A 14,962-nucleotide genomic window follows, 5' to 3' on the forward strand; every position below is an offset into this window, starting at 1 on the left:
GCAAACTTTCCCAAAACTGAGTGAATTAAAGCAACAGCTATTTTATTTATTTGCTCATGATTCTGCAATTTGGGCAGAACCCAGCAGGGACAGGTTGTGTCTGCTTTACCTGCTGTCAGCTGGGATGGTTCCATGGAAGTGGAGAATCTATTTCCAAGATGGCCTCACTCACATGGACAATTGATGCTGGCTAGCAGCTGATGCTGGGAGCTCAGCTGTGCTGTTGGCTGAGGCCTTGGTTCTCCTCCACATGGCTACCTTGGGCTTCTCACAATATTGTAGTCTCTGGGCCATTAGTTTTACGTGTTGGTTGTTTCCCCCCCCAGAACACAAAAGCAGAAGCTGCCAAGCTTCCTTAAGTGTTAGGCCCGGAACTGACAAAATGTCACTTTCATCACATTCTGTTGGTAGGGCCATCCCATATTCAAGCAGGAGGGGACTAGACAAGGGCATGAGTACTAGGAGGCATGGTTCACCGGGGTCTAGCAAGAACAGTCCATCACAGACAGGTTTTGCTGTTGCTGTTGTTCTTTCCAGATCAGCCAGTGGTTTGCTGTCTTTAACCCTAGTTTGGGGTGCTCTTGGATAACATCTTACTTCATGTAACAGCCTCCTAACTTGAATCTCAACCTCTGGCCTGGCTCCCTGCTGTTTCCATTCTTCTCACCCATGCCAGAGTGATCTTATTAAAAGGCAAATTAGGTTATGCTACTTCCTTGCTTGAAAGCTTGCTTGAAAACCACTTCGTGTGTTTTGTGGGGTTCCATATGATCTGATCCCTGCTTTCACCCCTTTAGCCTCATTTCTTAGTGCTGCTTTCTTGAGTTCTGTGATCCAAGCACACTGAAGTCCTTTCAGTCCTTCAAACAGGCCATGTGCCCTCCTCTCTTCTCAAAGGCCTAGGACATTCTTTTCTTCCCCAATTGCCCCTCCCCCTTCCCTTGGTTCAATGTAAGTGTGTCTTGTTTCAGAAAGCTTTCTCTGACCCTAAAAGCTGGGGCAAGTGCCCCTGCGCCCCACAACTATAACAGCATGGGTCACACTATGTTGTATCTCCCACTTACCTGTCAAAGGACCCTGGTAGAGGCCATCTCTCTCTCCAGTTCACGGGTATAGTCCCTGTGCCTAGTAAACATTTGCTGATGCAACACTCATTTGTTCAAGACCTGCCTCTTTAGCTTCTACTTGGTACCATGCTCTGTGCTGAGCCCTGAGCATACTTCGTTGAACAGAACTGACCTGGCCTTGTGAAGCTTACATGGATGACTGACATCACAGATGCTTTGCCATTTTTTCAACTGGTTCTGATCACGTTTGGTGGGGGTGGGGATACGCAATCAGAGATCCATTTTAGCTCTTGAAAGCTCTCCTCAGGAATGCTGGGGGGCTTCAGAACCAGCAGTCAGCTGGAAATGTTAATATTTCCCCACTGTTGATGCTTTCTCTTAGGCTTCAGTGATTATCTTAGGTTTTCTGTCATTTTATCCCAGAATTGAAAGATCTCAAAAGAATTGACTTAGAATTTCAATTGTGAATAGGCTTAACAATGATGGGGGGAAGAAAACTCAGGAGAGGAAAATGACTGTGTTCAGCATCTTGTTGATTAAGCCTCGTGAAATCTACTGCCCTACTACACCTTTGCTGTCTCTCACACTTGTTGCCCAATGACATTTTTAATATGGAGTCAACTTTTTTAGTGCCCACACGTGAGTGAGAACATGCAGCATCTTTCTGTGCCTGGCCTATTTCACTTAACACAATGACCTCCAATTCCATCCATGTTACTGCAAATGACAGAATGTTATTCTTTTCTTATGGCTGAATAGTCATGAATGCCTCTTAAGTAGAAAACTTACCAAGAGATGGAAATGGGATACACTGCTTAAGATACAGCTTCCCCCACAAGAAGTTTATAATCCAGTTGCTGAGACAAAATTTAAATATATGAGGGGTTAAGAATGAAATAATTACATGATGGATTAAAGACAGAACATGAAGGACATCTGACACACGGTGTAGATATGACTACTAGAGGAATTTTGGGGAAGAAACAGCTACTGCATGATGGGTGCTCTGTCTCTCTTTCTGGAAGCGTGACAGGCAGGGCTGAGCTTAGACACACTCCTGAGAGGAACAGCCGATCGTGTTTAGCTCCTCCTAACACTGTAAGTGGGCCTCCTGCACTCCTGGAGCTGAGGGTATTTGTGCATTTCTTTGCCCTGTGTCTGAACTCTCATCTGTTGCCATGAGAGCTTTTTTTCTATGTTGCACTGCTGTTACAGCATTCATGACCAGACCTCCTTCCTGCCATGGATGATGGGGCTGTTTTCCAGGTCCAAGAGTACCGAGAGGCCCTGGAGGGAATACTCATCAGAGGCAAGAATGGGATCCGCCTGGTGCCGGAACTCTACGCTGTCCCGCCTAACAAGGTAACCCAGTGGCAGGGGGCCCTTTGCACTGCTTATCTAGAAATAAGTGACTCACTGCTTGGCCTGTTGGTATTCTTTATCCCCTTTTTCGATCTAATGAATACTTTTTCTCCAAACGTGGTTTCAGAAGCCTTAGGTAGGCTGGGCACGGTGGCTCACGCCTGTAATCCCAGCACTTTGAGAGGCTGAGGTGGGTGGATTACTTGTGGTCAGGAGTTTGAGACCAGCCTGGCTGACATGGCGAAACTCCATCCCTACTAAAAAAAAGAAAAAAAAAGCCAGGCATGGTGGCACATGCCTGTGGTCCCAGCTACTTGGGAGGCTGAGGCAGGAGAATCACTTGAACCCAGGAAGTGGAGGTTGCAGTGAGCCAAGATCACACCACTGCACTCCAGCCTGGGCTACAGAACAAGACTCCATCTCAAAAAAAAAAAAAAAAAAAAAAAAAAAAAAAAAAAAAGCCTTAGGTAGTGTCCAGTCTATCCCAAGGAATCATGGCTTTGGAAAAATATGTGGAACATATTTGAAGACCTTCAAATGATACCTGTCCCTCCCCCCAAGTCCTGACACAGGCTCTCTGAAGAGCGTAAACCCCTGTTGTACACTGTGTTCTTACACACTTCCACAGACGAAGCCCAGTGTACAGGGGTATTGAGAATCTCTTCCTTTGATTCAAGCAGTTTGCAAGCTAGAGTTTGAGAATCAGTTAGAAGCCATTCTACATCAGGGAGAGAAAAACAGTCCAGTTCCAAGAAAATGCCCAAACATAGTTTTATTCTATCAAGTTTCCTAAATTGGGTTATGATGGACCTATTATCTTGGCAGGAAGATTTGTCTGTCAGTATCTCATGGTTAGAAGGGAAGAATTCTTGGTTCCAGGCTGTCCCTTGGATGCTTTTGGTGCCTCAGGGCTTGATTATTGTGTTTGTGGGATGAAAAGGCCTTCAGAGGGCCGTGTCTTCCCCAAAATTGCCAGGGCCTGGAGGAGGTCATAAGCCAGCAGAGGCCTGGCATACAACGACTTGGGTTTAGGTGTTCTGTGGTTGAATCAGGCCCCCACACACATGGCCACAGGACTGGCATGGCCTTTTAAAGTGTCTGCCTCAGCTCGGAGAGGCTGTGGAACCTGTCAGAGCTCACACAGCACTGGGCTCCGCCCTGGGGCCAGACCCCAGGTTCAGGGCCTTGCCCCCACCCCACACTGCCTCCTAATGGGTGATCCATTTCTGTGTAATGGAAGTATCTACACAATGGATGCTCTCACTAGGCTTCTGAAAGCAATAGTATAGTGGGCTTCTTTATTTTTCCATAGAAAATACATTTTAAAGGAATCTGATACTTGATCCTTACGGCAAAATAGGTACCACCGCGTATCACTTTGGGCCATATTTCCATCTAAAAGGAACTATTATGTGTTAGATCACTGAACCAGTTAAACCAAATAGAAAATCAAAGGAAGGAGTTTCCATGAGAAGTAGAATGTGCCATTGCCAGAAGCATTCAGTTTTTTGCATTTATATCAGCCCATCTGGTTCACTGGGTCCCTTGAGGTGGCTGCTTGCTCCAGGTGGGCTCACCAAGCCCCACCAGCCTGGACCCTTAGCCCTGAGCTCCGGAATGTTGATGACTTCTCATCCCAACATGAACCAACGGTCCACATCATCCAAGCTCTCTCAGGACCGATTTTGTTCCAGGGTTAAGGGCCAGACTTTGGAGAGGAATTAGTCTTCTCTCACTCTGCAGATCAGTCTACGGAGCCTGCTAGGGCTGTGTTCCCTCTAAGTGTCCTCAGCCTAGATCCCCTGCAAATAAATGTATTCCTTTTAGTACACATACTGCAGTGTGTGGGTTGGCGCGGGGCTGGCAGTGGGGGCTGGTACCTTCCAGCAGCCACATGTTCATATCCCCATTCAGGTCGCTCCTTTCCCAGTACTGAGGCATTGGGGAAAACAGAATTGGTAATGAGAAGTCATTTGGAACCTGGAAGCAGAGCAAGGGAAAATAAATGCCTTCAGGGTGGTTTTACTTCTTCTGTGGTAGAGAAGAGCTGTCCAGTTATACTAAAGGGACGTTTTACTGACTCTGGTAAATGCCAAGTGTTAAGAGCTACCCTTTTCTTTCTTGCTGATGAACAGTGCTGACTACACATTGAAAAAATTACTCTGTGACTTTCTCTCTTCTAAACTCCACACTGACCTTTGGGTTTCTGCTTGTCATTACAGTGTCCTCAGCATGTTCACGCTGGTGTGCTAGGCACCGATTTTGCACACTCTTTGACACTGATTGCATTTTGTATTGGCTCCTTCCGGTTGACAGCTGGGAAGGTTCATTAGTCACATCAATAACATGTAGAGACCACTGGGAAGGATTTCTGGACACAGGGCCACCACAGGCCCATGTGGCATCTGTGTGCAAATTAGATAAAGGGCCTCAGGGTAGCCGCAGCCCTGGGCCAGGGTGGCATGCAGCTTGGATGTGAGCCCCACTCATTTCCTCAGCCGGATGTGCTTGCGTAGGGCACCACAAGGCCCTCCGTGGACAGCTGGAGACCAGTGAAAGTGTCCCCGCAAACATGGATTGAGCAGCCGCTCCATGCCAGGCACCAGACTAGCTACTAGGGCACAAGGGTGGCCACAGCACCAGCTCTGTCCCTGTGAGCTTGCAGGTTAGCGGGGGCCAAAAAGGTGGTCCATGAGATGGAGGGCAGCCACAGCAGAGGCGGCAGCAAAAGCATGGCACCTTTGAGGACCTGTGGGCAGTTCGGAAGGACCAGTGTGCAGAGAGGCGGAGAGGGACACCTCCATGCAGGGCAGGAGGTGGCTCATGGTTGGGAGGAGTGCAAAACCAGGCTGTCTTGTAAACTGGACACCTTGTCTGCTCTCTATTGAATATTTCTCATTCCAGATATCTGCATTCTTTTTTTTTTTTTTTGAGACAGTCTTACTCTGTCACCCAGGCTGAAGTGCATTGGCGCAATCTCGGCTCACTGCAACCTCTGCCTTCCAGGTTCAAGTGATTCTCCTGCCTCAGCCTCCTGAGTAGCTGGGATTATAGGCATTCACCACCATGCCTGACTAATTTTTGTATTTTTAGTAGAGATGGGGTTTCGCCATGTTGGCTAGGCTGGTCTCCAACTCCTGGCCTCAGGTGATCTGCCCACCTCAGCCTCCCGAAGTGCTGGGATTACAGGCATGCGCCACCATGCCCAACTTTTCAGTCTTTCTTAACACGACTTACATTTCAAGTAGTTTTAACATACTACCTGATTATCACACAAGTAATTCTGTACACTACAAAACATCTAGGATTCTGTAGAAAGAAGAAAACGTTATCTCTAATTCTACCACTCAAAGATTATGACATTTTGGAGAATCTCCTTCCACACTATTATCCTATTGGATTATTTGATCACTAATGACATTTAATTCTGTTCAGTTCATGCACTTAAGTTTTTCTTAAATGTTTACCACTATTGAAAAAATTTAAAATTTAACTAAATATGTTAATAACATCATTGATTAATCTGCAAGCAGAAGATGAGTCCCCTCATGGTGTGATGTTCCCCTTGGGAGAAGGATGGTTCCTATTTCCTTTGGTTGACTTATGTTTTCTGGAAGAAAAAAAGTGGTCACTGACATTACCCCCAACCAGTGATGTGATGACTTAAATGTCTAAGTCCAGCATGGAGTTTAGAAGAGAGAAAGTTGCAGACTAGCTTACAATGTGCAGCCAGCCCTGTCCTCCAGAAAGAACACCAACGTTTATTTTACTGAGACGGAAGCCCCCCAGTGGGTTCAGCTTTTTGAGGCCCTGAAGGAGGGGTTGCAGGTTAGTAGTCCAAGTGTTTTTCCTCGGCAAATAGTGCCACCTTCTGGCGATTCTCTTGCATTAGGCGCACAGTTTATAAACCCCTAGGGATGGCTCCAGCGATGCACCACCACAGCTGGAGGCTGATGTTTTCCATCATTTCACCCATCATGCAGCCAAATGTAAGCATGAGCCATGACAGTTTCCATGGCCAGAGCCATGCACGAAGCAGGCAGGCCAGGCATCCGGTGCTGGTGGCCTTGCGTGTGCCTGTAGGAAGAGCGTTTGTCCAGAACCAGGCCGCAATTTGACTTCCACCTCTGCTGCTTTATAGCCTTGCAGCCCTGAGGAAGGGGCTTGCTCCCCAACCTCCTGGCGCCTGCACAGAATTGGCCTGGAGGATGAGTACCATTTCATAAATCCTCAGTGCACTTCCCAGGGTCAGGTATTGTGGCCATTTTATCCTCTGACTTTCTGACTTTGGATTTGTCTCTCTTTCCAGGTAGATGAAGAGTACAAGAATCCTCACACGGTAGACCGAGTTCCTATGGGGAAGGTCCCTCATCTGTGGGGCCAATCCTTGTACATCCTCAGCTCGCTGTTGGCAGAGGTAGGGAGCTTAATGGCCTCGCAGACTGGAAACCATGTGATTGAAGGTGCAGGGAACCCCGGAAGGGCATAGGGACTCTCTGCCAGGGGTGCGTGTGGATGTCTTTTGCATCTTCATGCGTTTAAGGTCAACTGGACCGTGTTGGCTCCAGGGCTTGACTCCTGGCCTTGACTCCTGGCCTTGACTCCTGGCCTTGTGTGTCCATATTTCCATTAAACCAGCTCAGGTCCATGAGGTCCCAGCACTCCCCTTCACCCCCTGCCAGCATTCCTCTGTGGCTAGAATCTCTTCCAGTTGATGGTCAGAGGAGCTGGAAGCTTCTCGGCCAGGATTGTTGGCACATCTGATCCTAGAAGATAAAAGATTTGGGAAATGACTTGATTGGCCCCTAGCTGCCCCTGCTCCAGTCCTAGGCGCAGGAAGCACAAGGACCACAGATTTCTACAGAAAGAGGCGGTGGGCCGGATTTTCTGTGGTGAATTTTGTGTCAGGTGTTCCCCCGGACAACCCGCAGTACCCTTCCTTCTGCAGACAACTGCCTCTTGACTCCTTTCTTTTTGTTCAGCATTGACTTGTCCCCGGGCTTTTGTTTTAATATGCAAATACTTTGGAGCCCCCTCAAATGAATCTCCCAGTCCTCAGTGTGAGTGACCTTATCAGAGGGGCTGTTGTTCCTGAGAGGGTCCTGCCCAGCTGAGTGCTTTGGCTGGACCCGGGGAGGCAGGGAGGGGAAGGAGCCCAGGGAAGGGCTGAGGGGCTGCCAGGCTCTAGTAAAGGCAGAAGGTGCGGTGGGTCAGCATGCCACCAGGTTCCTAGAGTGTCAAAGCCCAGGATGAAAGCTACCACTGTGGAAGCAGCCCTCAGGAACTCTGCCTGCCGAGCTGGAGCAGTTGTTTTACGGGTACCTCAAGACTCCCCGGTGTCATGGTCATGTCCTTGGAGTAGGGGCTGTGTCTTCCACTCCTGTCTTTATCAGTAGGGAAAACGCATACATCTCCTTTGAAAGCCAGCCCTGTCTCTCACTAGTTCTCTGACTCCGGGCAGGTCTCTAATCTCTCTGGGCTTCGGTTTCCTCATGTGTAAAATGAAAAGGTTGGACTTGATCATCTCTGCGATACCTTCCAGCTCTGATTTCTGTATCAGTGAGATGGGAAACGAGTAACTCCCCTCCCCTACTTTCTCCTCTCTGATGTAAAGGCTTTCTCTGGGCCCAGCACTAGGTCCAGTTCCCCCTCAGAACTCCCAGAACACCTTGATCCTCTCTCTTAGGGCTCGGATCATTTGTAGAAAGTACAAGGAGGTACATATTCAAAGAGAATACTTTGCAAGGGAGTGGGGGTGGGGGGACCAAGTCCCCACCCAGCCACTTCCCTTGGGTCATTACCTTGGTTTCCCCACCTGTACAGTGGTGATGGTGGTAGTGTGGGGGCCAAGGTGTTCCCCTAAAGGTTTGATGAAAAATCACTGACATGAGGCAGATTGATTAATAAGAAAAAAGGGCATGCAGATGTACTTAACATGTATACATAGGAGCCTTCAGAATGAAGACCCCAAGATCTAAGGGAAATTTTCCATTTTTATGCATAGTTTCAACAAAATATGGACAGCTATGTAGAAATGTGATTAGACAAAAAGGACCTGATCGAATGCTAATGGACCAGGTGGGGAAACCCAGTGAGGCCTTTCTGTGCAGAACTCCTTCCTTCTGGGGGTGGGGCAGGACCCTCCCTGGACTGGGGCCCTTATGACCTACAGCCAAACAAGGTATGTCAGGGAACTTTTTATGGCCAGTTTTTACAGAGAATATTTTTAGGTTTTGTGGCTGGCTTTGGGGAAAAAGGATTCTGGTTTCTATGCCTGCCTTGGGGAAGAAGGATTCTAGTTTCTGTGGCGCCTCCAGAAGAATGGACTGAGAGAGGGAGGCAGGAGAAGGTCAGAGGAAAACTTTTGCTTCTGAGGCTGCTGCTGAGGTCTTCATTTTGGGGGTGTTGTTTTCTGAGCCCCAAAAGTAGTACCTACCTGTCAGGAGGCATAAGTGTGACAGTGCACATACAGTGGCTCAGCACAATGCCTGGCATGTTACTGAGAGCTCAGAAAGTATTGGTTATCATTCTTTTTGCTCATACAAGATGGTGGCATATTCGACGAGCCCTAGAGAGCTGGGTGCAAAAATGCAATATGTTTATCAGTGGCAATTTGAATGACGTTACTCTGTTTCACAGAAAATAAGCAATTGACTCGAAAAATATAAAGAAAAAAGTCTTGACTATGTTGAGCCCCAAAATATTTCATTTTCACATCTCAGGTTAAGATGAAATTTTAGTTAATCTATATTTCATGGTGTTAATAATGCTCCTCTTTTCCATAGGGATTCCTTGCCACTGGTGAAATTGATCCCTTAAATAGAAGATTTTCCACTTCAGTCAAACCTGATGTTGTAGTACAAGGTTTGTGAGCGTGTTTACTATTCATATTTAACTTTGTAAAACCAATGTTATTTTAATTCAGATGGTTGCCTAATTTCTTGTTTAATTTTTTTAAAGTGTGTATGTGCCTATGCTTTAGCATGTAGCAGTTCTGTGAGATGCGTTATATAACTCAGTGGCTCCCAAGGCAACAGAATTCTTCCCAACCACAAAATGACTTTCTATAAAGCAATTGTTTTCTTGAATATAAACCTTGATTGCAACTGGGGCACAAGTGATTCATTGCTTATCATCTTTCATCATCGTTATTCTTTGAAAAATAGAGCCTAAGTCTGGTGAAAACTCAGAACCCAACTGAGGGTCATTCATTCCTCCCTTAGAGTCCTGACGTCTTTCCGCCTTTCACCTGTGTCCACCTTTCCTCTCCCTCCTTTCCAGCCAGCCCTTCTTCTGGAGAGGGAGGAAACCAGCCTGGGCTGCTGCTGCCCTCTGCCTAGCCAAGTGATTTCACCCTTCTGTGCCTCAGGGTGCCAGGACTTGAGCTCCCTCACTGGGGCTTCCTAAGATGTACTGAGGCTGCAGTGGGGAAAGTGCTTGCTGTAGTGCCTGGCCTGTGGTGTGCGCCCGGGTGGAGCAGTTCTCTTCCTACCTTCCCTCTTAGGGAGGAGCTGGCAGTCCAGTAACATTCTGTGCCCTGCAAAGCACACCAGCTAATGCCATAGCACATTGTATGTACACCGTATTGCCCCTGAGGCTGTACATTTCTTAATGACAAGGTCCGTATCATTCTTGCAGTTTCTATGTTGATTGGCACATACGCACCCATATGTTGAAAACAGTGATTGAACAAATGACAAGCATTTCTCTGTGGCCACTGGCTCATTTTGCTTTGGGGACTCATGCTGTGTTGAGATGAGCTGATATCACCCAGTCAATAGAGCCACGAGATACACCTGTCACAGCATTCTGATTAGGTAAAGTTTGTGATGATGATCATCATCTTCACCTTACACACGAGGCTTAGACGTTAACCCGCTCCCTTAAGGACCCACAGCTGGCAGCTGCAGGTGTGAACCCATTCCTGACTTCCAGGTGGACTGATCCAGCTGGACTCCATTGTCCCTGCTCTAAGTCAGAGCATGTCCTGCTAATTCTTCCCTTGAATCTATTAAGACCGTTTTTCCAGCTGCAGTCTGGGACACTTTAATGGGTGTTGACCAGCATTTGTTTAATAGAACAGTGTAGAAATTCCCAGAAGGTCAGGCACAGAGTAGGGGAAGTGCAGTTTCAGAAACTTTGCCACATCCAGCTGCACAGATCATGAGGCTCCCAGGTCTCCCCCAAAACCACTGCACTAAAGGAGTTACTCCTACAGAGAGTGGCTGCTGGCGTTTCGATAAATGTGGAGTCAAGTCATGCCTGTCATTGGAAGCTTTAGAAGAGACAGGTGTTAAGGGAAGCCACCCAGCCAGCCCTGCATGGCTGATGTTCCCATTTCCGGAGGGCCTGGGAGTTTAGGTTTCAGTCCATGTGCAGCTGTAACTGGCCAGTTGAGCATGCAAGGCTTCCCTGGGGGCTTGTTGTGAAGGTCAGATGAGATAATGGATATTAAAATACTTGAAAAGGCATCAAGTGCTGTGTAAATATAAAGAGGTGACACTCAGCTCTCAACTGCATGTGTATGTATTGTACATTCCGGCCCCACCAGCCTGTGATTGTACTTAATAGTAGTCAATCCTGCACTGCCCTGAGCCTCTCCAGCTCCCAGAGGGCTCCGCCGCAGCTGGACATGGCACCAACCTTTCTCCCTGTGGCCGTGCTCCCCTTTTCCAGTCCCATCCCTGTACTCCTTCCCTTTGCCACAGCACTGTCCCTTCTCAGAAGGCCAGTAGTACTAGTACAGCAGGTGCAGCCTAGCCGATCCTGGGTGGTCCCTAGTGACGGCCTCCCTCCTCCATGGGCCCCCAGGTCCCAGGCACAGTCAGCTCCCTGCCTGCTGGAGAGCCAGGTGCCCAGGCTCTCCCACCAGAGATGGGGCCCAGGCCAGCCCTGGGGTGCTTTTTCCCCACCAGTGGGGCCCTGTGTGGGAGTTCTGAATGGGCCAGGCTGCTCCACTACCACCAGTATCCCCACTCACAGACCCACTTTGCTTTCTCTAGAGGGAAGGATGTCCCCTCAGAGCATCCCCTGCCAGTAGGCGCACCCATTTTACTCTTCTTTTCCCCGTCCTTTGGGAGCAGGGGCACAGGCTTCTGGCATCCCGTAAGTGGAGCTGTTTCCACTCCTGACCCTGCACGAAAAGGGACACCAGGCAGGTTTAGAATAGATGCAGACCCAGAGAGAGGCAAGACATTACTTGAGATGGGACATTTTGGCTTGGGACTTATTGAGGACAATTTCTAGAAGTCTCCTATCAGACTATCTCGCACGTTGAGGGTACTTGATAAATAGGCATCAAGGTTGTTGAGAGGTGGCAAGGACAGAATGGGGAGGAGCAGCAGGACGAACACTGTCATTTCCAGAGCCAGTCATGGCATGGAAGAGCATGCTAATGTGTATGCCAGCAGGCAGACGAGGGCAGTAAGGAACACGTGTCCGTGTGAAGAGGTAAGAGTCATAAGCTAACGCTCATTCTGTGTTCTTGTTCACAGTTACTGTTTTGGCAGAAAACAATCACATTAAGGACTTGTTGAGGAAACACGGGGTGAATGTCCAGAGTATCGCGGACATTCATCCAATTCAAGTCCAGCCGGGCCGGATTCTTAGTCACATATATGCCAAGCTTGGTAGGTTTGGGGAAATTACCTGGGCCTTTTTGGCATGGGGGCATCTTGGTTCTAGATTTGGGGTCTGAGGGAGACTGTGATATACATAAGTTCTAAAGACTTGGACAAAATACTAAAGCAGGTGGTTCCACCGCTTTGATGTGAAGAGGAACGGGTGAACCAGCACGTTCTCACACCCGTTCAGTGGGCACCATCGCAGGTGGCCAAGCATTCACCAGATCTGTTGTAAAGTAAGGAGCCACCTTGGAGAATTTACAATTGGAAAAGTCATTTGTGTCTTGATAATGCTTCTCATATTTACCTTTAGTATCAGAAAATGCTTATTTACACATGAAAATGGGAGGAGGTTCTCTATGCTTTTTCTAGAACCTGACTTTGTTTACTATTATGGCTCAATACTAAATAAATCAAAAGTAAACGTTCTATAGTCCTTTTAGTAGTTTTATTCCATGCAGTTCCAGCCGGGTACTGTTCATACACATTCATGAAAAAAAGAGGGGTGGGATTTGTTTTAATATGCAGCTTCGTGCCATTTTAAAGAAGGATTATGGCAGTAGAAGAACTAAGCCCCAAAGTGGGTTGTCTAATCTAGAAATAAGCTCAGTCTTAGCCTGAGTTGCCTGCATTACTTGTTACCATATTTCCTCTAACTCCGATTTCTCTTTTACTTTTCAAACAGGACGAAATAAGAATATGAATTTGAGTGGGCGACCGTATCGACATATTGGTGTCCTTGGAACCTCTAAACTATATGTGATTAGGAACCAAATCTTTACTTTTACACCCCAGGTGAGGAGAGCAGGCCAATGAGCATCTTTTTTTTTATTAAGTTCTCTTTGCTGTCTGGTAAGCTTTTCTCCTGTGCATATGACAGAATTCTGCGTGCGTGGGTTCAAATAGAGACATATGAAACGACACCCAGTGCCTAGTACAAGTCTGCCCGTAGTAGGTGCTCGGTAAATGCTGATTGAGACAGGTGTGCCATCACTTCCGGTCATGAATATTAGTGAAATTCAGACTGCTTTAGAAGTTTGCTGTTGACATGTCACTTGACTCACAGCCCTTGTGCCCCTAATTACAGTCATACAGTCATCTCTTACCCTTGTGCAAGCTGTCAGACCCTCTGTGTGACACACAGCCAGGCTGATTTTCTGGGCACACCCCCACTTACTGGGCTACTGAGTGTACTGATAATGGAACTTATCTGCAGAGCTTTGGTTTCCAAAGAAAACTAGTCCTGTGGAAGTACATAAAAAGGTTTTTCACCCATTTGGGCAGCTAGAAAGACCAACAGTGGGATCGCTTTGGCAGCGTGGGGCACAGCCCCCACTTACCTGTGCACAGGGTTGATCATGGGGTCTTGGGTCAAGCTTCTGTTTCATCCTAGCCCCTGCTGCTCACTGAAATCTTGCAAGCTATTTCCCTTAGTGACAAATCTCAGTCCAGAGCTAAGCATGCACTAGTCCAGAGGCCAAGAGAACAATTTGATTTGTTCTCAACATCAGGCAGCAGTGTCTTTAGTTGACATTAACCAAAGCCGTCAGTCAGGTAAACAGGGCGTCCACCTCTCACCTGCTCACAGTGCCCCCACTTGGAAAGCATTTTCGAACCCATAGCCCTGGAAGGAGCAGGAATTAAGGAGTTATTGATTTGCTTTCAGAGACAGCGGTGTTGGGCAAGATGCTTAAATCCCCATCTGAGGAGCCGAAAATAAATCTAACAGTGCACCTCTCCCTTCTACTCTACAGCGACAGCTCCCAGGCAGGCAGCAGACTGATTTGTCTGATCTTGAGCAGGGCAGCCCCATGGCTGGGTGGATTGAAACCAGTACTGAGCCTCTTGTAATAAAACCCCAGGATTAGTGCTGAGCTGAGTTGTCAGCTGGTGTTTCCAGGTAAACAAAGGGTGGCCGTTTACCCAGCCTCTTCTGACTTTCAGTTCACCGACCAGCATCACTTCTACCTGGCCCTCGACAACGAGATGATCGTGGAGATGCTAAGGATCGAGCTGGCCTACCTGTGCACCTGCTGGAGGATGACGGGCAGACCCACGCTCACCTTCCCCATCAGCCGCACCATGCTTAGTAACTCCAGGGATTTCAGCAGGCTCCCTCCTGCCCCAGGGGTGGTTTGGGCTCTTACAAATGTTTAAAATGGCTCCCATGGCCAGAACTAAGCACTGAAGGGGCTTCTTAGCAGTTTGGTTTCTTATCTCAGGAATCTTCTATGCCAAAAATATTTTAATTAGATGGTGTTGATGAAAATGTTTCAGTGCATAAGAAGGGGAAAAAAAAAGTCTTCCCAGACTAAACTAATTCATCACTTTTTTTTCCTTAGCAAATGATGGCTCAGACATTCATTCTGCTGTGCTTTCCACAATTAGAAAACTAGAGGATGGATATTTTGGAGGAGCCAGGTAATTTGTGATTTAAAAAAAAAAATAAGAGTAGCACTGACCTTTCTTAAAGTCCTTTGCTGCCCTTGTCCCATTTTTCATATTGATTGTTGAACCTAAAAGCATGCAGTTTTAGAGTAAGCAGGAAGGTAACACTTCTCTAATCCAGTCTCCCATGTGAAACTTGGCTCATCTCTGAAACAGCACGCAGCTGGTATCTTTTAAGCTTTACTTGCACCAGGAGGCCTCAGACATAGGGAGGTGAACCATCAAGTCCCTCTGAAACGTCTGTTCTTGGAACGCATGTATGGAATTCTGTGTATGTTTCTGTTAAAAGGTGTGGAAAGAAATACTCAGTGCCTGGGATCCGGCAGGTGCCCAATAAACGCTCCTTGCACCGACTTGAATATACTATCACCTTAAGATTCATTTGCAGGACTTGGCAAATTCCTTAGAGCCCTTAGAGCAGAGCACCTGAATGAGTCTGCGTAGGTCACTGTGCCCTCACCC

At 47.5% G+C, this 14,962-nt stretch overlaps 1 protein-coding gene across 5 annotated transcripts in view; it reads left to right on the plus strand.

Annotated features, from left to right (window-relative positions):
• The window catches only part of LOC105478192 (phosphorylase kinase regulatory subunit alpha 2), a 91,080-nt gene that overhangs the window by 46,878 nt on the left and 29,240 nt on the right, over window positions 1-14,962 (plus strand). For all 5 annotated transcript variants that reach the window (XM_011735273.3, XM_011735274.3, XM_011735276.3 and 2 more), the window contains exons 11-17: window positions 2,334-2,429; window positions 6,739-6,846; window positions 9,215-9,293; window positions 11,924-12,058; window positions 12,738-12,847; window positions 13,997-14,141; window positions 14,395-14,473. In XM_011735273.3, the coding sequence (XP_011733575.1) occupies window positions 2,334-2,429; window positions 6,739-6,846; window positions 9,215-9,293; window positions 11,924-12,058; window positions 12,738-12,847; window positions 13,997-14,141; window positions 14,395-14,473 (752 nt within the window). The remainder of the gene's footprint in view (window positions 1-2,333; window positions 2,430-6,738; window positions 6,847-9,214; window positions 9,294-11,923; window positions 12,059-12,737; window positions 12,848-13,996; window positions 14,142-14,394; window positions 14,474-14,962) is intronic.

This window comes from Macaca nemestrina, chromosome X (assembly GCF_043159975.1).
Source record: "Macaca nemestrina isolate mMacNem1 chromosome X, mMacNem.hap1, whole genome shotgun sequence".
In the NCBI taxonomy this organism is placed as follows: Eukaryota; Metazoa; Chordata; class Mammalia; order Primates; family Cercopithecidae; genus Macaca; species Macaca nemestrina.